This window comes from Benincasa hispida, chromosome 1 (assembly GCF_027475165.1).
Source record: "Benincasa hispida cultivar pf3 chromosome 1, pf3_genome.v1.1, whole genome shotgun sequence".
NCBI lineage: Eukaryota > Viridiplantae > Streptophyta > Magnoliopsida > Cucurbitales > Cucurbitaceae > Benincasa > Benincasa hispida.
Genome location: NC_143478.1, coordinates 25,848,677 through 25,871,371, shown reverse-complemented (window position 1 = coordinate 25,871,371; position 22,695 = coordinate 25,848,677). Strand labels below are relative to the sequence as shown.

The 22,695-nt window shown below is 32.2% G+C and overlaps 3 protein-coding genes across 4 annotated transcripts; 2 read left to right on the top strand and 1 right to left on the bottom strand.

The window, feature by feature from the left end:
* The first annotated feature begins 1,872 nt into the window (after nt 1–1,872).
* Nucleotides 1,873–7,484, top strand: LOC120081722 (putative disease resistance protein RGA3). 2 transcript variants are annotated; one of them, XM_039036832.2, is made up of 3 exons: nt 2,084–2,521; nt 2,814–5,661; nt 6,590–7,484. In XM_039036832.2, the coding sequence occupies exons 2-3, from the start codon at nt 2,816–2,818 to the stop codon at nt 6,633–6,635; spliced, it is 2,892 nt and encodes a 963-aa protein (XP_038892760.2). In that variant the 5' UTR covers nt 2,084–2,521; nt 2,814–2,815; the 3' UTR covers nt 6,636–7,484. The 2 variants fall into 2 exon arrangements, with proteins under 2 accessions (XP_038892752.2, XP_038892760.2); XM_039036824.2 differs by having other exon boundaries at nt 1,873–5,661.
* Nucleotides 7,485–8,475: 991 nt separating this feature from the next.
* On the bottom strand, nt 8,476–11,372 carry LOC120081736 (UDP-glycosyltransferase 75C1-like). Its single transcript, XM_039036842.2, has 2 exons — nt 10,017–11,372; nt 8,476–9,243 (listed from the first exon to the last, which is right to left on the bottom strand). Exons 1-2 carry the CDS (start codon nt 10,795–10,797, stop codon nt 8,606–8,608), a joined length of 1,419 nt encoding a protein of 472 aa, XP_038892770.2. The 5' UTR covers nt 10,798–11,372; the 3' UTR covers nt 8,476–8,605.
* Nucleotides 11,373–11,728: 356 nt separating this feature from the next.
* LOC120091612 (putative glucan endo-1,3-beta-glucosidase A6) lies at nt 11,729–16,265 on the top strand. Its single transcript, XM_039049721.2, has 5 exons — nt 11,729–11,926; nt 12,944–13,478; nt 14,348–14,598; nt 14,725–15,246; nt 16,039–16,265. The coding sequence occupies exons 1-5, from the start codon at nt 11,869–11,871 to the stop codon at nt 16,074–16,076; spliced, it is 1,404 nt and encodes a 467-aa protein (XP_038905649.2). The 5' UTR covers nt 11,729–11,868; the 3' UTR covers nt 16,077–16,265.
* The last annotated feature ends 6,430 nt before the right edge of the window (nt 16,266–22,695 follow it).

Here is a 22,695-nt window from a genome sequence, read left to right as displayed (position 1 = left end):
AAAAAAATTGTAAAACGAAGAATAAAGAGAGAGAGAGAAAAAAGAGGGCGACATAAACAGAAATTGCCGAAGAAGAAAAAAGGGGAAATCGTCTAGAGGGCAACGTAAAATAAAAGAAATCAGGAAAAAAAAAAGAAGAAAGAGGAAGAAGAAAGAAGGGTTAAAGTGGTAAATTTACAGCATGATGACATAAATTTCATTTGTTTGTAAAAGTGGGGTCAAATTTGAGAAATTGGTATCAATGACCCTATTTAGGGGCCATCTTTAAATTTGGTCTCACTTTTTAATTTACTCGATTTTTGTCCTTCTATTGATGTCATCACTCTATGAATTTACACTTTAACCCTTATTCCTTCTTCCTTCTCTCTTTTGCAATTTTTTTTCTTTCCTTCTTCTTTTTCATTTTTTTCTGCCTTTCTTTCTTTTTTCTTTTTCGGTGATTTTTTTTTTATTTATGATGCCCTTTGTTTTTTAGGATTTCCCTTTTTTCTTTTCTGGTGATTTATGTTAATATCATTTTTTTTTCATTTTTTCGATGAGATTTCCTTCCCACCCTATTTTCTTCACTTTTCCTCCTTTTTTGGTGATTTCTTCTATTTATGTCGATGTCTTCTTCTTCTTCTTGAATAAAAAATGTAAGTTAGAGCTTGAATCAAAACGAGAGGAGGAAACGACAGTAAGACCAAGAAACGAGAGGAAGAAGCCAAAGTAAGAATTCAAATGAAGGAAAAAAGTCAAAGAAAGAAACTACAAAATTGACGAGAAAGAAACTAGAGGAAGAAACGAGAGGAAGAAGCAGAAGAAAGAAAGGGGAGGAAGAAGCGAGATGAAGAAGCAAAAGGAAAAAGTGAGAGGAAGAATTCAAAAGAAGGGAAAAATCAAGAAAAAAAATGAAGGAGAGCAACGTGAATTGAAGAACGAGATGAAGGGGTGACAGGAACGAGAGGAAAGAGGGAGAAATTTGGGTTACATCTAGCCTCGCGTGCGTTTTGGAGTTAAAACGGTACTTTCACACGCGATTGACGTAAGTAGAAGACCAAATTTCGAGCGATTTTTAAAGTAAGACCAAATTTCGAGTGAACCCCTAAATAGGGAAAAATTGGGATAAATGCCCAAAATATTAGACCCAATGAAATTTGACCTCACTTTCGAAATTTTTTTTTGAAAAATGACTTTTTGCTTATATCATCCATTCATGAAAATTACCATTTTAACCTCTAATAGACTTCTTCCTTCTTCTTCCTTCTTCGTTTTCCAGTTCTTTTCTTCTTCTTTTTATCTTTTCATGTTCTTCTTCCTCCACCCATGTCTTCTTCTTCTCATTTCTTCTTCTTCTTTCTCCTGCCTTTCCTTTTTCTTCTTTCTTCAACCTTTCTTTTCTTCTTCTTCTTTGTGTTTTTTTTGACTTATTCTATTCTTCTTCTTCTCTTATCTCTAATCAAAGATTGGAACTAAACCAAATAGCAAGGGAAGAGAGAAACGAGATCAAGATGGGGGAGAAAGAAGCGAGGGTGAGAATTCAAATGAAGGAAAAATTCAAAGAAAAAACTATAAAATTGATGAGAAAGAAGCTAGAGGAAGAAACGAGATGAAGAATTCAAATGAAGAAAAAAACTCAAAGGAAAAAAACTAAAAAATTGACGAGGAAGAAGTGGGAGGAAGAAGCTAGAGGAAGAAGTGAGAAGAAGAATTCAAATGAAAGAAAAAAAACTCAAAAAAAAAAAAAATTGATGAGGAATAAGCGAGAGGAAGAAACAAGAGGAAGAATTCAAAAGAAGGGAAAAAATCAAGGAAAAAAATGAAGGAAAACAACGTGAATCGGAGAACGAGATGAAGGAGCGAGAGGAATGAGAGGAGAGAGCGATGTTTGAAGTTAAAACGATACTTTCATTCACAATTAATGTAAGCAAAAGGACAAAGTTCGAACGTTTTTTAAAGTGATATCAAATTTCGAGTGGACAACTAAAAAGTGACCATGCTTACAAAAAACCTAAACATGGCCATACAAATTTTCCACCAAATTTCGAGTGGCACTTGAATAGGAACTATCTGTACAAATTTCCTTTCTTTCTTGACTTTGCTCGCAACAGCTATTGACCTGCAAAGTTGACTGAAATATTCAAACCCTTCCGGGTCGTCTTCCTCCTTTCGCCATGGAGAGACTGCACTTCTCCACAAACGGAGTTTTCCATTTACTCAGAGCCAAAGAACTCCAAAAATGGCTGATTTCATCTGGACATTCGCAGTGCAAGAGATTCTCAAGAAGACATTGCACCTTACAACCGAGCAAATTCATCTGGCCTGGGGTTTCAACCCGGAGCTCTCTAAGCTTCGCACCTCTCTGCTTCTCGTCGAAGCTATTCTTCGCGATGTCGATCGAACAAAATCCGATCGAGAATCGGTCAAGATGTGGGTGGCTAAGCTTCAGGATTTAGCGCTCGATGCTGAAGTTGTACTGGACGAGCTCTCCTACGAGAATCTTAGGCGGGAAATGGACGTCAATGGAGATTCTAAGAAAAGGGTACGCGATTTCTTCTCGTTCTCTAACTCTTTGGTTTTTAGGTTTAAAATGGCACGCAAAATTAGAACTATCACCCAAGTTTTGAATGAGATCAAAGGGGAGGCGAGTGCTGTGGGGGTTATTCCTGATGTGAGGAATGGGTATAGAGAGCCTGATAATGGCCAAATTCCTGAGACTGACTCATTTCTTGATGAGTTTGAAGTTGTAGGAAGAGGGGTTGATATATCAAGAATAGTGAATATAGTTGTTGATAGTGCTACTCATGAAAGGATCACTGTGATTCCTATTGTAGGCATGGGTGGTCTTGGAAAGACTACGGTGGCAAAAGCAGTCTTCAACCATGAGTTTGTGAAAGCACATTTTGATGAAACTATTTGGGTGTGTGTGACTGCGACTTTTGATGACAAGAAGATTTTAAGAGCAATTTTGGAATCTCTAACGAATGTTCCAAGTGGTTTGGATAGTATGGATGCTATACTTAGAAGGCTACAAAAGAAGCTGGAAGGGAAAAGGTATTTTCTTGTGCTGGATGATGTGTGGAATGAAAATGTTAAACTATGGAACAATTTGAAGAGTCTTCTGCTAAAGATTACAAATAGTATTGGGAACCGAGTTCTTGTGACAACTAGAAGTGAGGAAGCTGGAAAAATCATGGAGACATTTCCCATTTATCATTTAGAAAAGTTATCAGATGATGAATGCTGGTCAATATTCAAGGAAAGAGTATCTGCAAGTGGACTAACATTGATTCAAGAATTCGAAACTTTTAAGAATAAACTTGCAAAGCAGTTTGGAGGCATTCCATTGGTTGCAAAAGTCTTGGGAGGGGCTGCACTATTTACGCAAAGAACAGAGACTTGGTTAATGTCGACATTGGAAACCCTTGTAATGAATCCACTTCAAAATGAAAATGATGTTTTGTCTATTTTGAGATTAAGCGTGGATCATCTGCCAAACCCGTCATTGAAACAATGCTTTGCCTATTTTTCAAATTTTCCCAAGGGTTTTAACTTTGAAAAGGAACAACTAATCCAATTTTGGATGGCTGAAGGGTTCATTCAACCTTCTGATAAAGTAAGCCCTGAAACCATGGAAGATATAGGAGAGAAATACTTCAATATCTTGCTGGCTCGTTCCTTATTTCAAGATATTGTTAAAGATGAGAATGGTAAAATTACACACTTTAAGATGCATCATCTTCTACATGATCTTGCTTATTCTGTCTCAAAATGTGAAGCATTGGGATCAGATCTTATTGGTCTAGTTGACGATGTTCCTCGAATTCGGCAATTATCCTTGATTGGCTACGAGCAAAATGTAACTTTGCCCCCTAGAAGGAGCATGGAGAAGTTGCGTTCTCTATTTTTGGATAGAGATGTGTTTGGCCAGCAGATTTTAAATTTCAAGCATTTGCGTGTTCTGAACATGTCCCTATGTGAAATCCATTACTTACCAACTTCAATTGGAAGGTTAAAGCATCTAAGGTATCTTGATGTTTCAAATAATATGATAAAGAAACTTCCAAAATCTATTGTTAAGCTTTACAAATTGCAGACCTTGAGGCTTGGTTGTTTCTGTGGAGAATCCCCCAAGAAATTCAGAAAATTGATCAGCTTGAGACATTTCTATATGAATGTTAAAAGACCAACAACTCGGCACATGCCTTCATATTTAGGTAGGTTGGTTGATCTTCAGTCCATGCCTTTTTTTGTTGTTGGAACGAAGAAGGGTTCCCATATAGAAGAGCTTGGATACTTGAGAAATCTCAGAGGTAAATTAAAGCTTTACAATCTTGAATTAGTAAGAAATAAGGAGGAAGCCATGGGGGCAGAGTTGGTGAAAAAAGATAAGGTATACAAATTGAAACTGGTATGGAATGATCAAAGAGAAGTTAATGATAACCATGACATTTCTGTTTTAGAAGGACTTCAACCACACAGAAATCTTCAATACTTGACAATTGAAGCCTTTATGGGAGAACTTTTACCAAATCTTACTTTTGTTGAAAATTTGGTGAAGATTTCTCTAAAAAATTGCAGCCGATGTTGTAGAATTCCAACATTAGGACATTTGCCCAATCTTAAGGTTCTTGAGATTTATGGATTACACAATCTAAAACGTATAGGGATGGAATTCTATGGGAATGAATATGAATCGAGAAGTTTGTTTCCAAAACTGAAAAGATTTCATCTTTTAGACATGGAGAATCTAGGACGTTGGGATGAAGCAGCAGTGCCATCAGAAGTTGCAGTTTTTCCTTGCCTTGAAGAGTTGAAAATTCTCGACTGTCCTAGATTGGAAATTGCTCCCGATTACTTCTCAACTCTCAGGACATTAGAAATTGATGATGTCAACAATCCAATTTCGCAGATTACTCTTCAGACATTTAAGCTACTTGGCATTATACACTCTGGCAACCTGAGTGGTTTGCCCGAGGAGCTACGTGGTAATCTTTCATCTCTTGAGGAGTTTAAGGTTTGGTATTACCTTCACTTGAAATCCTTTCCAACCATTGAGTGGCTCACTGATATTCTGAAATGCAAGATCGGATTTGACACAAGATGGATAAATATACAATCTCATGAGCTAGAATCATACACTTCTGTGAATGAATTATCTATTACTGGCCACCCTGACCTCATATCAACCCCAGATATAAAAGCATTTTATAATCTTTCGTCTTTAACAATTAGTGGCTTAAAGAATTTGCCAAAAGGATTTCACTGCCTCACTTGCCTGAAAAGTTTGTCAGTTGGAGGATTCATGGAGGGGTTTGATTTTAGGCCTCTTTTGCATCTCAAGTCTCTTGAAAATCTTGCAATGATAGACTTTGGTAGTACAGAAAGCACACTTCCTGACGAGCTTCAACACCTAACTGGCTTAAAGCACTTGAAAATTGTTGGATTTCAAGGCATTGAATCTCTGCCAGAGTGGTTAGGAAATCTTACCTCATTGGAAAGTTTGCACCTTGAGGGTTGCAGAAAATTGAGAGAGCTTCCAGAAGCCATGAGATGCCTCGCCAAATTGGAGGAACTGCACAGTTTCAATTGCCAAGAGCTGAGGCTTCGCCAAGAAGAGCCAGAATGGGATAAAATTTCTCACATTCCAAGATTCATATCATTCAATTATTGGGTTGATGAGTAAGTAAAACATAACTGTTTCCAAATTATGCATGCACACATGCATTAAAAGGCATAAACATGGACTAACACATGGATACGGCTCAACACAAACACGACATAGTAATTTCTAAAAAAATAGGATACATGACATGTTTAGGACTCACTAGTTTCTTTTTATACACACGTGCATACATACACATACATACATGTGTGTATTTTAACAAAATTTAAATATTGTATATTAAAAGACCGAACTTTATATTTACGTTTAGATGTCAAAAAGTCAATACAGTTCATTGCAAAGGTGAGAACTAACCAATAATATCCATTATCTGATAATCTTTATCAAACAAACTTGAAAATAGAATCAAACTAGTGCCGTTTCTCTTTTAATCTTTGAATATATCTAGTTTTGGTTTCCGCTTTTAGTGGATTTTTTTTATTAACCTCATTTTATACTTTTAAGTTAGAGTAGAGTCTAATTATTTTATTTTATTTTAATTTAATTCTTTTTAAACAATAGAACTGCGTCCTTAAATGTGTTGCCAATATGTTGGGCAGTTTATTTTTTACTATTCATGATTGTTTGGGCTAGTTTACGTGCTTGATGACTAATCTCACGGGACAACTTGCTTGATGCTACAACATTCAGGTTTCAAGGAAACTCGTAGGATATTAAATCTTAGGTAGGTGACCACTGACCACCATGGAATGAATCTATGACCTCTTAGCCTTTACAAAAGTCAGGCCCTTAAATAAAGTTGAGATGTTAAACATTTTCACGTGTGAGATTGTGTATATGGACACATGCCGGAGAGTGTAAATATCTAATATTGGTACTCTACAAAAAATAATGTCATGCTTCTTAGTGCATGCATCCACATACACATACATGTACTCATACACGTATACGTGTGTGAAATCTGACTTACTGCTATGACAATAGGAACCAACAAAGGATTCAGTTCAAAGTCTGCCACAAACCTAGCTAATGACCAATTGTCATGAATGAAGCATGGGCAACAGTACATTTTGAACTGATTAATTGAAGCAATGAAGCACATACAAAGTCTTTATACTGATTAATTGAACCAACGGACCATTGGACATGGAAACTCAACTATACTGGTTTCAATACAAAGTCTTTATACTCTTCCCTCATGTCCAACCCGCACTCATCTTCGGCCATCTTTTGCAGAAAATTGTGGAGTTGTCCTTGCCCGAAGAGAGTTAAATTCTTCCTTTGGAAAATCACAAATTCATGTCTAAACACTATGGACAGGTTACAGAAACGTTACCCATGGATCAACTTATCTCCCTCCTGGTGCAGCCTTTGTCGAATAAACAATGAAACTGTTTAGCATGTTTTCTTTGGCTGCCCCTTTTCTAGAGGGATATGGATGGAAGTTTTTTCTGCCTTCAACTGGTCTGTGGCTTTTCCAAATGACTTATAAAGTTGGCTTCACCTACTAATTAGTTAGACTCCTTTCAAAGTTGTCAAAGAATGTCTCTGGTTAAGCATCATTTGTGCTGTTTTGTGAAAGATATGAGATGAAAGAAATGCTAGAATCTTCCAAGACAAGGCCAAGACAACAAAGGACATTCTTGATACCATCATTTACAATGCTTTTTTTTTGTGCAAAGATTTACAGGCTATACACAGTCATAGTTTTTCTTGTTGCAAATTGGAAACACCTTTTGCAATCCCTATGAATGGGTTTTTTTGTACACCCTATGATTGGGGTCCTCATGTACCTTTAGATATCTTTGGATATTTCATTTAATCAATGAAATTGTTTCTTATAAAAGAGAAAAAAAAAAGCAACAAAACACTTACATCAGATGAATTTTCGTGCTGCTTAGTTCTTTGGTCGATTCATGCATGCATTTTGTGAAAAACAAATGGCTATGTGAATTCATCTTAAAGGGATGAAGCACTTATATATGATGAAGAGGTATCGTTTCAAATGGAAAAATATCATTACTGTAAATAATTTTTGTGATTTATTTATCATTAGTATGAGGTAAATATTTGTTTATTCTAAAATCACAATTGGGTCTCCGTAGACATATTATGGTTAACAAAGAAAAAAAAAGGAAAATAGGTACTCTATTTTTGTCAATTTGCTTCAGCCATTCCATTATTTCAACTTCATTTGCCACTTTGCTTGCATTTGATCTTTTGTTATCTGCCTTCTCTTCTTCTAAGTGATGTGATAGGATGCTTGTGTGTGACTTATGAGTTATGAGTACATAATTGATGGAAACTTGGAACAATGGCTTCAAATGATTAATGGTCAGAAAATATCTGAACTTTTGATGAACTTGGAATACTGGAAATTCCTGATCCTTCAGGTTCATATGCCCATACGAATTATGCGTACGTTAAGATGGGTCTGTTGTGATTTTCAAGGATAAGAAGCTGAAGAATAGCTCTGTTGGTTTATCTTGTGAGTTATATTGAAGTCATTTATAGAGAGATTTCAAAATTTGCATAATGGTCTGACTACTATATTTAATGGGTAGATAATTTTCTGAGTTAAAAAAAATGGTTTCCACCTCCATTTTGTCATTATGCCATGATAAAATAGGAATAGAGCTGTGGCTTATTCGGCGATACATCACAGTTCATTCATTTCCGGGCATAGCTGTTCACGAAACATGGAATGGGACATCTGTTGGCAGCAGGAGTTTGACATTCGAGCAAGAGGTCAGACCAATCTAATTCATCCAAATCTAATAAAAATGGATCTTGTTGAATGAATTGATCCATTGTTGTATGCCTTATTAGTGAATTTTTTTCCTACTTGGATTTGCTTACTTGGGTAGACATTTGTCTTCTCAATAGTAATACCACCTGAGATACAGGTATTACTATTGTCTTGCTAATATTATTTATAATTATATGCTTTAATCCTAATGTTTGTTACATAGTACCATAAAGAAGCTGATCATTCACCAATCAGTTTGCTTGATCACTAAGTTTATTTACAAAAGCCTTAAGATTCATATAAGAAGAACCATTTGCAGCCTCCATTGCTAAGCTCTGCCACTTCCTAGCATTGATTCTCAGTTGCTTTCCTCTTCCTTTGCCATAATCTTCCATATCCATAACCGTTCTCAAGCACCTTGCAATCTCCTTCCCTTCAACCACTCCTTCACCATCACTACTCTTCTTCACTCTCACACCAATCTCCCATACATCCTCCATCATCTTGGCATTGGTGGCTTGGTCTGCCCACAACGGCCATGCCACCATCGGCACTCCAGCCGCCACGCTCTCGATCGTCGAGTTCCATCCGCAGTGCGTTACAAAGCAACCCACGGAGTGATGGCTCAAGACCTCTACCTGTGAGCACCATAGCACTATCTTCCCTTGAGCTTGTAGTTCATCATCAAAATATGAGCTTAAATTCTCATCTTGGATGTCATCCATGCGAAGGGCCCACAAGAATGGGTAACTGCATTCTAATAATGCACCAACGATCTCTTTTGTTTGTTTATTTGACAACTTTGAAATGCTCCCAAATGCTATGTAGACCACTGATGAATCAGGTTTGGAGTTGAGCCATTTGATATAATCCGCTTGAGCCTGTTGGCCTTGCGAACAAGAATGAAATGATCATGATAAATAAGTAAAGACAGCCGTTCTCTCTGGTGAAATTAGGAAAAGACTTAAATTGAGCAATCTAAGCCTTTGAACTTTTTAGATCATTTCAATTTGATAGGTTAACTGTTACAAAATTTATTTTGTCTCCAAACTTACAAGGATAACAATTTTTTTTTCCTTTTTGAAAAAAGGATAACTGTTTTGATATATGGACTTTCAAAATGTCGATTTTAACCACTGAACGTATATATCAAATAAATTATCATCTTATAGTCATCACTATTATTTGTCCCTCATTTTTCTTCAACATAATCACTTTAGTTGGATGAATTTTTAGTACAACTATTATTTATTACAAAGTTATGTTGCATTATTTTAGAATGATGAAGGGGCCAACAACAACTAAAAATTATATCAATGAAAAATTTTAGTGTGGCGTGTGAATATATATAGGTATGTATCGAGTATTAGAATATTTTGTTTTGTTAGTTGACAATTGACGTGTATTCTAGCTTCAGTAAATGTCCAAATTAATCATTAATTCATTTTTATGGTAAAGACTTAAATGATTTTTGTTTTTTCATTCAAGGATAAAAAATGTTTCAAAGTTCATGAACTTAACTAAAGTAAGATTTAAAGTTAAGTGACTCAAATATGATATTATGAAAGTTCAGGCATCAAAATTAAAAAAAATCTTGAAATTCTAGTAAAAAAGTAAAACAAAAACCTTTAAAAGAAGCTCAAACGAGATTGTATATCATACCATCTTGAAAATATGAAGTGCTTCGTTGTTTGGTTGAAACTTCAAATTCAAGTGGGAGTGAAACCAAAGGTCCAACTGGGATCAAGTTAAATTTCCCGATTGCGCTCAAGGCATCATGTTCCAACGCATCGAACGAGTTAACAAGGATTGAGACATTCTCCTCCTCCTCAAGAACTTGCATCTTCTCTTGAAATGACTTGAGAATAAGCCCATGATAATCATCAGAAACCATAAAGCTTGGGAGGTCCAAAACATTCATCAAAGGCAAACCCGGAAGCCAAATGTTAAATAACAAAGAGTTAGAGCCCTCATCTTTATAACCATTCCAAATCACATCACTATAGCCATTGAAGTAATAGTAATACACATCGAAGGCAGCGGCCGATTGAATCCATAAAACCGCGGTCGGCACATGAAGCTCACGCGCGACTCGAGCGACCCAAGGGATGAGGAGGGTGTGGACAATGCAAGTGAAGGGAAGGAGGCCTTGTTGTAAGGAGGAGGAGAGGAGGTTGACGAGGGCAAGGCGACCAAGGCGCTCGAACTCGAAACACCAGCGTGGGAAGTCAGAGAAGGTAAAACCATCATCAAAGCCATCGGAGAAAGTGGAGAGAGACAAGCCATAAGGGAGTTGGTCTTTTGAGATGTTTTTGAGGGCAGAGTTGGTGAGGAGAAGAGTGACTTTTGAGCCAAAGGAAAGGAGGGTGGAGGCCAAATGGAGAGTAGGGTTGAGATGGCTCTTTGGGCTTTGGGAAACTAGAAGGAAATTCCCATGCTCCATTATTCTTCTCCAATAATGCTCTTCCTTGTTGGTGGGGGCAAGAGGGAATTTCTTATAAAAGAGTTGATTTTTCCTTTCTCCTTTTTAATGGCAAGATAATGTTATTGTTCTTAGTTTTTATCTACTAAAATTATTTGAACTTGTTGGAAAGATATGACTTGATGACGTTCTTAGATATAACAACTTGGAAGTATATGAGAGGATTTTAAAACCTATCTTCAACTTGTATCGAATGGTTAGTAGCTAGAAAGATCGATAGATTTTGAACTTGTATATCCAATAATGATTAGAAGTATTTATGTTGTGATGATCATATTGAATCATTTTTAAAAATTATTTGACGTTATCTTTTGAAGAACTACATAAATGTTGATAACTATTCCTGTTATTTTATTTCTTATTTTTCAAAGAACATTTCCAAATATCATGAATAAACTTTGAGAACAATAAAATCAACAACAACAAAAAAAAAAGAATATGGAGGAGCAAACGGAAAAAAACAACTGTTGGTGGTGCCTGTTGACAAGTAATGTCTAACTTGATTGACAATAGTTGCTATTAATCATCGATGATTCCTGATGAAAGGGGAGAGAAAGGAAAGAAGAATAAATAATTTTTTTAATTAAAAGTTATATATATATATATATATATAATACTTTATAGAGTTTCATCGTGTTTTGTACTATTCATTTTGTAGAAGAAATAGAAAAGAAAAAGAAAAGAGACCAAATGAATAATGAAAGAGCAAAAGAAGATACCCTTCTCACCTTCACCTCTTGAACTTCCACTTTAAACATTCATAATCTTTGCCTTTTGCTATAAGAAAACTCCCATTCCCTTTGCCTTTTTGATCCATAATTGTGTACTTAATTGTAAATTTTCAAAATTTTGAAAAGAATATCACTTTCCTTTCTCATTAATTCATTCATCATCTTTACTCCCTCAAACTCAAACTACTCTCTCCATCCTAATTTCCTCTCTTTTAAAAGCCCACAAAAGGCCACTCATAATTCCACATGTTTTGCTTACAATCTTGAAAAGAATTTCAAGTTAGCTACAGAGAGAGATATAATGGCAACTTTTGTTCTCAGTTATCTCATCCTTTTCTTCTCTCTCCTTTTTATTTCTGGTATGTTAATTTCTTTCACTTTGCACCTCATTCCCCACTTTGATTATTTTTTTTGTGTCTCTATTGACAAATGTTTTTCTTTTTACAAAATTTTGTACAAAACTATAATGATATATATATTTTTTCAATCAAAGTTCTTATATAAAACTTTAAAGTTAATTGAGAAAATGGTGATGTAATGTTTATAAAAAAAACATTTATTTTATTTTGGAAATTTTACCTTACACTTTTAATATGATGAAAACCATTGTATAAGTATAGTGATGGTATGGACCTAGTTTTTTTTTTTTTTGAAAAATATTAAAAAATTATTTATAAAAATCTATTAAGCTACCTATAATAGCAATATTAAAATCTAGGGTCCAATTATTTTACCTCTTGATTTCTAAAAATTACGTTTGTTTCTTACGATTTCTTGATCACAGTTTTCATCTTTACTCTCTACAATCTTTTAGATTTCAAAATGGGGGATTTTCAAAAATAGAAAAATAAGGGAAACTATTTACACAAAATTTCAAAATTTAATCTTATTTGATAGAAGTTGATAGAAGTTTATCAACGTTTATCAGTGATAGAAACTGATAATATATGATAGACGTTGATAGAAGTCTATCAGTGTTTTTTTTTTGGCTATTTTTGTGAATAGTTTGACATTTTTCTATCTGGAAAAATTTCCCTTCCAAAATTTTGGTTAGATTTTGAAAACACTTCTAAAATGTAGAAAATAAAATAAATAAAATAAAGAAATAAATAGGTTCAAGTTGTGTAAAATAAGTTTACTTTTTCTTTTTTTTTAAAAAAAAATCAAATGATATCCTAAACTGTGCATTGAGATTATGTCATTACATTTTGTTTGGAAACATGCATGTGAATCCTGAACAACACACATTAACTCTCGAACTATGATTAATATGAAGAAGTAAACAACACACACTAAATAAATTTAATTTAAGTCTCATATTCTTACACTAATCTGTATAACATAATTAATAAAGTTTTCTTGGGATCATGATATAGATGCAGAAATTTCAAGCAAGATAGGAATAAACTATGGCCAACTTGGGAACAATCTTCCACCTCCAAATCTTGCCATTGAAATGATGAATTCCATGAAAGTTGGAAGAGTGAAATTATATGATGCCAACCATGAAATCTTAAGCCTTTTATCAAGAACAAAGCTTCAAGTTTCTATTATGATTCCCAACAATGAAATTTCAGACATTGCCAACAACCAAACAAGAGCTGACCAATGGATCTTAAACAACGTTGTTCCATTTTATCCTAATACTATGATTCGGTTCATTCTTGTCGGAAATGAAGTTTTGAGCTATGATTCTGATATGGATCGTCAAGTTCGGAATGATCTTGTGCCAGCCATGAGAAGGATTTGGAGTTCCCTTAAAGCTAATAACTTGCAACAGATCATTCGAGTTGGAACTCCGGTGGCTATGGATGTTTTGGAGACCGCGTTTCCGCCGTCGAGAGGGACATTTAGGTCCGATATTCGACGGACCGTCGTCGCTCCGATGTTGGACTTCTTGAATGAAACCAGGTTAGTTTTATCATTATATATAGGTTGATCAAGGTTTAAAATGTCGAAATCTTAATTTTATAGAAATGTCGATGAAAATATCGCTGCTGTCAAATGTTTCTGGAAGAAATTACAAAGACATGGATTTTCTATTAATGCTATTTTGTTGTTTTATTTAGTTATTTTTGTGTTTCTTAGATTTTTTTAACAATATAATAGAAATGTTGATTCACCTTTTATATCGAAGGTTGAACCCATGAAAATGTTGAAATATTATGAGTATTTAGAAATAGGTTAGAAAATATGTGATAATATATAGGTTTGATATCGTATTTAAGAATTATATATAAAAAATTTCTCTCTCCTCCCCCTTCTCATTTTCCTTTTTTTTATCGAAAGTTTTTCTTACTACAATAATTGTGAGGTGGGGAATTGATTGGATCGGAGTGCATGCCAATACCACTAAACCAAATTCACTTTGGCCTTTTATCAAAAGTTGTTGAAAGACTTCGAAATAATGTGGTTGATAGTTTTACACAGTCTGAGTATATATATATGAGAAGGAAATTAAAAAAAAAAGTTAATTTGATATATATCAAATGGTTATTAGAGGATATACACACTATTATGACCACGTCACATTGTAATAGTATATATATTTTTTGAAAACTATGTGAGACTTAGTTACATCGTGCAAACATCTTTTTACTAGTGACCAAAAACCTAGTTTCTCTTTTTAACTTTTTGTTCGTCAAAATGTTAACATTCCTCTTCACTTAAAGTCATCGAGTGACTATCAACATTAGCCGAAAAAGAAAAATGACAATCATATAATTGATCAAAGCTTAAACTAACACTAAATTAAATCTTATAACTGATATTTGTAACAGATCTTTCTTCTTTGCGGATGTGTATCCATATTTTTCTTGGTCAGCAAACCCCATGAATATCGACTTGGATTTTGCTCTTTTCAATGGAAACTTTGAACAAATCGATGGAGGAAGTGGGCTCGTGTATACTAATCTTTTGGACGAAATGCTGGATTCTCTCATCTTTGCTATGGCCAAACTTGGCTACCCAGATATTCGGCTCGTCATATCAGAGACCGGGTGGCCAACCACTGGAGATATCGAAGAACCAGGTATTTAAGAGTATGTTTGGATTGACTTTCTTATCACTCATTTAGTAAGATATATATTATGCTATAACACAAGATGTTTAATAGTTACTAAAAATTTAAGTCTTTTGTTCATATTTTTTACACTAGGTGCGAATCTCCTCAACGCGGCAACCTACAACCGGAATCTAGTAAAGAGGATAACGGCAAAGCCTACGATAGGGACACCGGCGAGACCAGGGGTGGTGATACCGACGTTCATATTTGCTCTCTTCAACGAGAACCAAAAATCGGGACCAGGGACGGAGCGACATTGGGGGTTGTTGAGCTCAGACGGGAGTCCAAACTATCAAATCGACTTGACTGGAAAGAAGTCTTCAGTCGAATACGATCCGCTACCGGTGGTGGAGAACAATGTGCCATTTAGGGGGAGACTGTGGTGTGTGGCGGCGAGAGGAGTGGATTTGATGGAGCTCGGGGCGGCAGTCGATGACGTGTGCGGCGGAGGAGATGGGACGTGTGAGGCGCTGTCGCCGGGGAGGGAGTGCTATGAGCCAGTATCAGTGTATTGGCATGCAAGCTATGCTTTTAGTTCATATTGGTCAAAGTTTAGGAGCCAAGGAGCAAACTGCTATTTCAATGGACTTGCTGAACAGACAACTATTGATCCTAGTGAGTTAAATTCCCTTTTTTTCTTTTCAAAAACAAGCCCTTCTCTATTTTTTTCACAAAGTATTTTCTAAGTTGATCTAGAGTTTTAGTTCTTGATCAAGAGTACAAATTTGATATCAGTTAAATTATGTTCACATTAATCCTTAATATTATTTATTTATTTAAACTTCTAATGATTTGATATTTACTCTTTTTAATGTTAAAAAGGTATGATCTAACGATATTCTATCATTTACCATTTTCTATGTTTGAGTGAAGTATTGAGGGAAATCAATAAGAAATCAAGCCTATATAATTTATTTCTAAAGAAAAATTTAATGCAAATAACTAAGTGTGGAACTCCTTAAACCTAATTTTGAAGAGATCTCTATACCTCTCATTTTATGTTATTCTATTTTAATTTATTAGGGTAAATAATACATATTTTGTTTTTCATGATTTTGATCTTAAAATGTCTTACCAAATCTTTTTATTAATATTCCTCTATCGCTTTAAGTTGGTGAACTTTCTTTTAGTCTCGTATATTCCTCATAAAATAATTATATATTAAGTTCGAACTTCTGACTTTTATTGAAGTCTTAACATCGTAACTAAATAAAACTATATATAGATTAATGTTAATAATGTTAATGATAGAAATTACGTACAACAGTGTATAACTTTTTAAAGTTGAAGACGTAAATAAAAAATATTGCTCAAATTTGATCTTGTTATTACTTATTATTGTTGTTATACAATTCTTTTTTTTGGTAATGTGATTAAATTGGATTTGTTGTATAATTTTCTTGGCAGGTAATGGTTCATGCAGGTTCCCAAGTGTGACATTCTAAAGAGGATTTCTCATAGGATTTTATTTTATTTTCTTCCCAAAGGGATAAAAAGTTATTTCAAAGTCCAAATTTAAATTTAGGAGATATGTAATGGAAAGTTTTTTCCTACTTTTTCTTAAAGAATTTTGTATCCTTTTATATAACTCTCCAATTAATAAAGCATAGAATAAAAAACATTAAATTTCACATATTTGTTTATAATTTTTTAAAGATTTTTATTTCTAATAAAATCGATAAAGTTCAATCTCTTAAATTATGTCAATCCGAGTACAAGCTTAGCTTAATTAATTATACATATATTTTTGATCAAAAGATAAAAATTTAAATTCTAACTCCTAAAAAATTATTTTCAAATCCTAAGCATAATTAATTATACATATATTTTCGACCAAAACATAAAAATTTGAATTCTAACTCTTAAAAAAATGTTTTCAAATACCTTTAGAATTTAGAATTATAACTATGAATATATATGATATTTAATTATTTTTTCTAAGAACATCAATACATCACAAATATGATTTAGAAATACTTAAATGAAACTATTATTGGAGCTAGTGAAGTTCATGAAAGTTGATTTGCAACCAAAAAAAAAAAAAAAAACCATAATAAAAGTTAAAAGCACCAAAATAATTAAACCAAACCCACCAAATACGAAGATTTGAATCTTCGACTTTAATAAAAAAATCCTTATTAGTTACCACTTATCTACATACTTTTATATGTATACACATTCTTTTTCATAGTATTTTGAAAATAATAATAAATTCAAGAACAAAAGAAAATATTTCTCTATTGTATATGGTTGTAGATTCGTTTACTCATTTTATAGAGAAATGTGTCGATTAATTAAATTTATGGACTATTTTCAAATATAGGAAAAGGAACCAAAATATTTATATATATAATAAAATTTTATTTTCTATTTGTGATAGACATAGATAGTACCACGATAGGCTACTATCTATGTCTATCATGACATGATTGATATAGATAGTCATGATAGACATAGATAGTAGTCTATCGCGGTCTATTACTGATAGACAATGATATTTTGATATTATTTGTAAATATTTTTAATAATTTTGCCATTTAAAATAAAATTTTCTCTAAATTTGTATTGAATTAGAATAAATTTTTTGTGAAAAGTTTCAATTGAAACAACATCATTCTTAAGTAATGTTGATGTAGGAGACCATCATACCATAAATATTAAAAATAGTATTAATCTCTATGTCACACATGTGATTTGTACAAAGTGGTTTATGATCTTTGTTTCTCTCTCTCTCTTTTAACTCATGATTGTGATTTTTGAGTCATGGGCTAGTGTTGGACTTGACTATGGTGATCAATATTTGTCCACTAATTTCCTTTTCATTTGAGCCTTTTTCTTTTCCTCCATTTACTTGAAACAAGCATCACTATATTGTTTGGTTATTTATGCCATGATATCAAGCCTTTGGCAGCCTAAGTATAAAAGTGATTTGCAAGGTCTTGGTGTACTCATATTTACTTATAATTATAAGTCCATTTTCTAATATCTTGAAATGGCCACATGAAAATATGAGAGCTTAAGGAGCATATATACTTTAGATAGAGTCCAATTATTTCAATAAAATGTCGTTGTTTTCATATCATCGTACAAATACAATATAAAGTCACATAATGAGAATCATCTCGAAATAATGAGACAAATCATTTGATGTGCGTCTTGTGCTGATATAAGACATAAACGAATAAATTAAGGCTACATAAATTCTTGATTAAACATATATTTAAGTCCCTAATATTTATGTATATGTTAAATGTTACGTAATCAACAATTAAAAAAAATACAAAAATAGAAAACATAGAGATTGATACACAAATTTACGTGGTTCACTAACAGTATGTTAGTTACGACCACGGGACAAAGGGAGAACAATATTATTAAAGAGAATGTTTTCTGAATACATAAATGGTGCCTCTAGGGTTAGAGAGTTTATATAGCGCACTAATCTAAATCCTAGGGGTCATAATCGTAAATAATTACAAATAAATAAATATGTTAAATACAAATTTTGAATAGGTTTAGGGGTGTTGCCCTGGAACGCACACCAGGGCGCGCTGCCCCTAGACCCCGACTCGCTGACCGGACAACGAAACCCCGTGCTTGGTTGTTCGAAGTGTCAACAAACAAATCCAAGATATTCCAACACTAAATATAAGTGAATGATTTTATTGGAAGATGAAAAAGATTTAGAGAAAGATTCAAATTTAAATGATTAAAATAAATTTGAAATACGAGATATTGTGTAACTAAATCAGATTTATGGTATATTAAAAAATAAAAAATTTTCACATATAGAAAAAAAATGTCGAACTATTTACAAAAATAGTAAAAAAAAAAAAAACACTAATAGACACTGATAGACTTCTATCAGCATCTATATAGAAATTGATAAAAATCTAAAATGATTAAATTTTACTATTTTATATAAATAATTTCCTTAATTTTCTATTTCCCTTAAAAAAAACAATGCAAGTGAATTTAATTAGGCTTGTGATGCTGTTATTCTTTATTTATTTTATTTGTGCTATTATTCAAAATCAAAACTAAAAAAATGCTATCGGATTCCAATTCTCCAAAATTTTAAGCTAAATATATATTTAGGTCCCTATGTTTGTGTGTGTTTTTTTAATTAAGTCCTTATTATTAAAAAGTTTCAATTTTAGCCCCTTATATTTTAATATTTTTCAATTTTAGTAATTTCAATATTGGGGTGAATGTTATAAATAAGTTAATTATAAACTTACTTCCATAATACTACTTTACCGAATTGGTGAAGATTTTATAGAAAAAAAAAAGGTTTAACTAATAAATTTGGAGGATAAATTAGAATATTTTCTCTCTTTCATTGCAATTTTCCCCACCATTTTTTTTTTTTTGACAATGCCACCAAATTTCTATTTGTTCATTAAGTATTATTATACATGCTATTCAAGTCTATCAACAAAATTTCAACACAGGTTAAATTGAAAAATGTTAAAATATAGGAGACTAAATTCAAACTTTTTAAACAAATGATTAAATGGAAAAAACACCAAACTTAAATATATGTTTAGTCTAAATTTTTTATGTGTTTAAAATACCATTTTGATCTTTATACTTTGGATTCTATTTCATTTTAGTCCTCGGCTTTCACTTGTCCAAAATCCTTATACTTTTAATAAATCACAAATTTGTCCCTGCTATGGATTTGCTATTGATTATTTCAAAAATGAATTAGAATGGTTTAGCCTTTCTTTTATAACTTTTAAAAATATATTATTTGATCTCTTTATTTATATGAAAATTATTATTATTAACCATTTCGTTAAAAACTTCAAAGGAAAATATATGAATTAAATTAGAAATTTATTTAAAGTACAAGACTAAATTTAAACAATTGAAAGTATATATTAGACTAAAATAAAATATAATCTAAAGTACGGGGATTAAAACAATATTTTAACCATTTTAATTATGTCAAAATTGCAATCAAATAACTCTCACAGTTTTTTTTTTGACGATATACGTGTGGGTAAAAAAAATCAAATGTTTAACTTTAAAATCGATAGTAAAATTTTATGTTAGTCAAACTATGTTCATTTGAATAGACACGTTAGAGGTTAATAGTTAATATGTCATTCATATATATATATATAAGATGTAATAAAGGGTGATTTCATCTTTAATTAGTGCATAAGAATATAATTTGATCATCATTATTTCAACATGAATATTATTAACTGGGAGAGGATATGGCCGACATGTCGAGATGGGAGATGATGGTTTAGTCACTTAGAATTTCTATACACTCACTCCATGATAGTTCTTCTTCCAAAGTAGCACCATGAGTGACACACACACATATATGCTTTAATTAATTAATTTTGGTTTTGGTTCGACTCCTTTTACTTTCCTTTATTTAAGTTTAAATTTTATGAACTTCATGATTATTTTATTCAAGATCTTGCTCTTAACATTAAATAAAATTTTGGTTAAGTTATCTATTTAATATCCGAACTTTAAAAGATATCTAATATATCAATTCATCCTCCTGAGTTTGTATTTATTATGGATCATTTTCAGATCAAGAATCACAAACTCAGGAGGATGAATTATTAGGAGTAAAACTAAAATAATGATTGTCACATGAGGATAAGAGAAGTGTGAGAAATGGGCCAATGGACCGAGGAAGGAAAGGACTGGAAAAATTAAGAGAAGGGATTGGGCCAAATGACCTAACTTGCCTACCTAGGCTCCAGAGGCCGAGGTCGAGGCAAGCTTCATACCATCCTCGAAGGCCCACTTCTTGTGAGCCATGATCCAAGCCCATTAGCTTGTCCAAATATGTATTTACTAATCCCTTTTAGATTCGGAACCCTAGGTCTACCCCACTATAAATAAGAGGGGACATAGGCATCACCCAATGTAAGTTCTTCTTCCTACTTTTAGCTTGCTTTGAACCTTTGCTAAATACTGATTTAGATATCGGAGGCTCTATGGTAGACAACACAACCATTTTTTTTTCTTTGTCTTGCATGTCGTCTTTCTTTCCCAAATTACAAATTCACCGTTCAAGGCACGTGAAGGTCAAGTGAGTCTTCCTATCTAGGTTTTGCCATCAATAATATCTATAATTTTTTCCAACGCTAAAAAAAAATATCTAATGGATTCTTAAATTTTTAATTTTATATCTAATATGTTCTTAATTTTTAATTTTGTGCTTAATTGGTAATTGGACAATTTGATATGTTTTTTAATTGACATACCTATCATACACAAAATTAAAAGTTTGGTGGTATTCGACATAAAATTCATTTTATATTTAATAGAATAATTAAATTTTAAAACTTTTGGACATGCGTGTTAGGATCTATAGGTATGCATTAGACACAATATTGAAAATTTAGGCTTCATTTGTTAACCATATTTCGTTTTTTGTTTTTGGTTTTTGAAAATTAAGCCTATTTTCTCCCATTTCTTACAATGATTTGTCCATTTCTTAAGTATAATGGTTGAATTCTTAGCCAAATTTCAAAAATAAAAACAAGTTTTTAAAAGCTATATATTTTTTTTAAAATTTCAAAATTTGGTCTGGTTTTTTAAATAAATCATTGGTAAAAACTAGATAATAAAAGAAGAAATTTGGAGGTGAAAGTAGATGCCCATAGGCTTAATCTTCAAAAACAAAAGACTAAGGCCCCGTTTCATAACCATTTGATTTTTTATTCTTGTTTTTGAAAATTAAGCCTATAAATGCTATTTCCATCTCCAACTTTCATACTTTGTTATCTACTTTTTGCCAATAATTTTAAAAACCAAGCCAAAATTTGAAAGCTACTTTTTTTAGTTTTCAAGTTTTGGTTTAATTTTTTAAATCATTGGTAAAAAGTAGATAACAAAGAAAGAAAGTTGGAGATGGAAGTAATGTTTATAGGTTTAATTTTCAAACACAAAAACAAAAAACCAAATGGTTACAAAACGGGACCTAAATGATTATCAGACGTGACTTTAATGATCTATTTATACATTTTCAAAGTTAAAAAATCTTTAAACACAAAATTAAAAGTACAAAAACTTATTACATATTTTCTTTGAAGTTTAATTTTTTTTAAACACTAACTTAACCATTCAAATTAGAAACTTGACATAGGAACATCAAACAATTTTGTGCTTGTTTAGCCCATATATAAATAAAATAGTCAACATAAACAAATATTTTAAATAATATTGTAATAGATTTGAATATTATGTTAATTAGTTAAGGTGTATACTTTAAATTAAAATGTCAGAGGTACAAATCTTCTCATTTCTATTTGTTGTTGATATATATATGTAAAAATATTTACAGATAGAAAAATTGTTAAATTATTTATAAAAATAGCAAAAAAATAAATAAAAAAAAAATGATAGACACTGATAGACTTTTATCAACGTTTATCACATAGTACCAATGATAGATTTCTATAAGTTTCTATCACTGATAGACACTGATGAACTTTTATCAACTTCTTAAAAAGATCAAATTTTGCTATTTTGTGTAAATAATTTCCCTTATTTTTCTATTTTTGAAAATCTTTACACTTCTGTTGTAAGTGCTAATCTTCCCATTGTTCAGAAATATGCTATGATGATGTGAGGTTGAAATATGATAAAGGACATTTTATTCCACTAGAGAATGACATTGGTTATATATATATGATGAGCAAAACCTTTATTTTATTATGATTTTACTCTAAAGTGGGAAAAAAATGGATGGAGTATGTATACTTGTAATCTTTTGGGTGTTAAAACTAAGAGATTCCTTGAATATATCATATATATCAATTTGAAGAACAAAATGATTTGATATCACAATGAGTAGTTACCTTTATATGCACATATATATAAGGCTTTGAAAAAAAAGATAATATTTTCAAATAATAACATGATGAGTGTTGAAAATGTAATAGCTGTCAATGAAGTGATGTTTTATACATACGTTACATACACCTAATGAACACAATTTAATGATAATGAGTGAGCAAATTTTTTAATTTTATTTTGGCAAATGCTTCATAATTTCACCCTAGCTAAATTATTTGTTAGTCA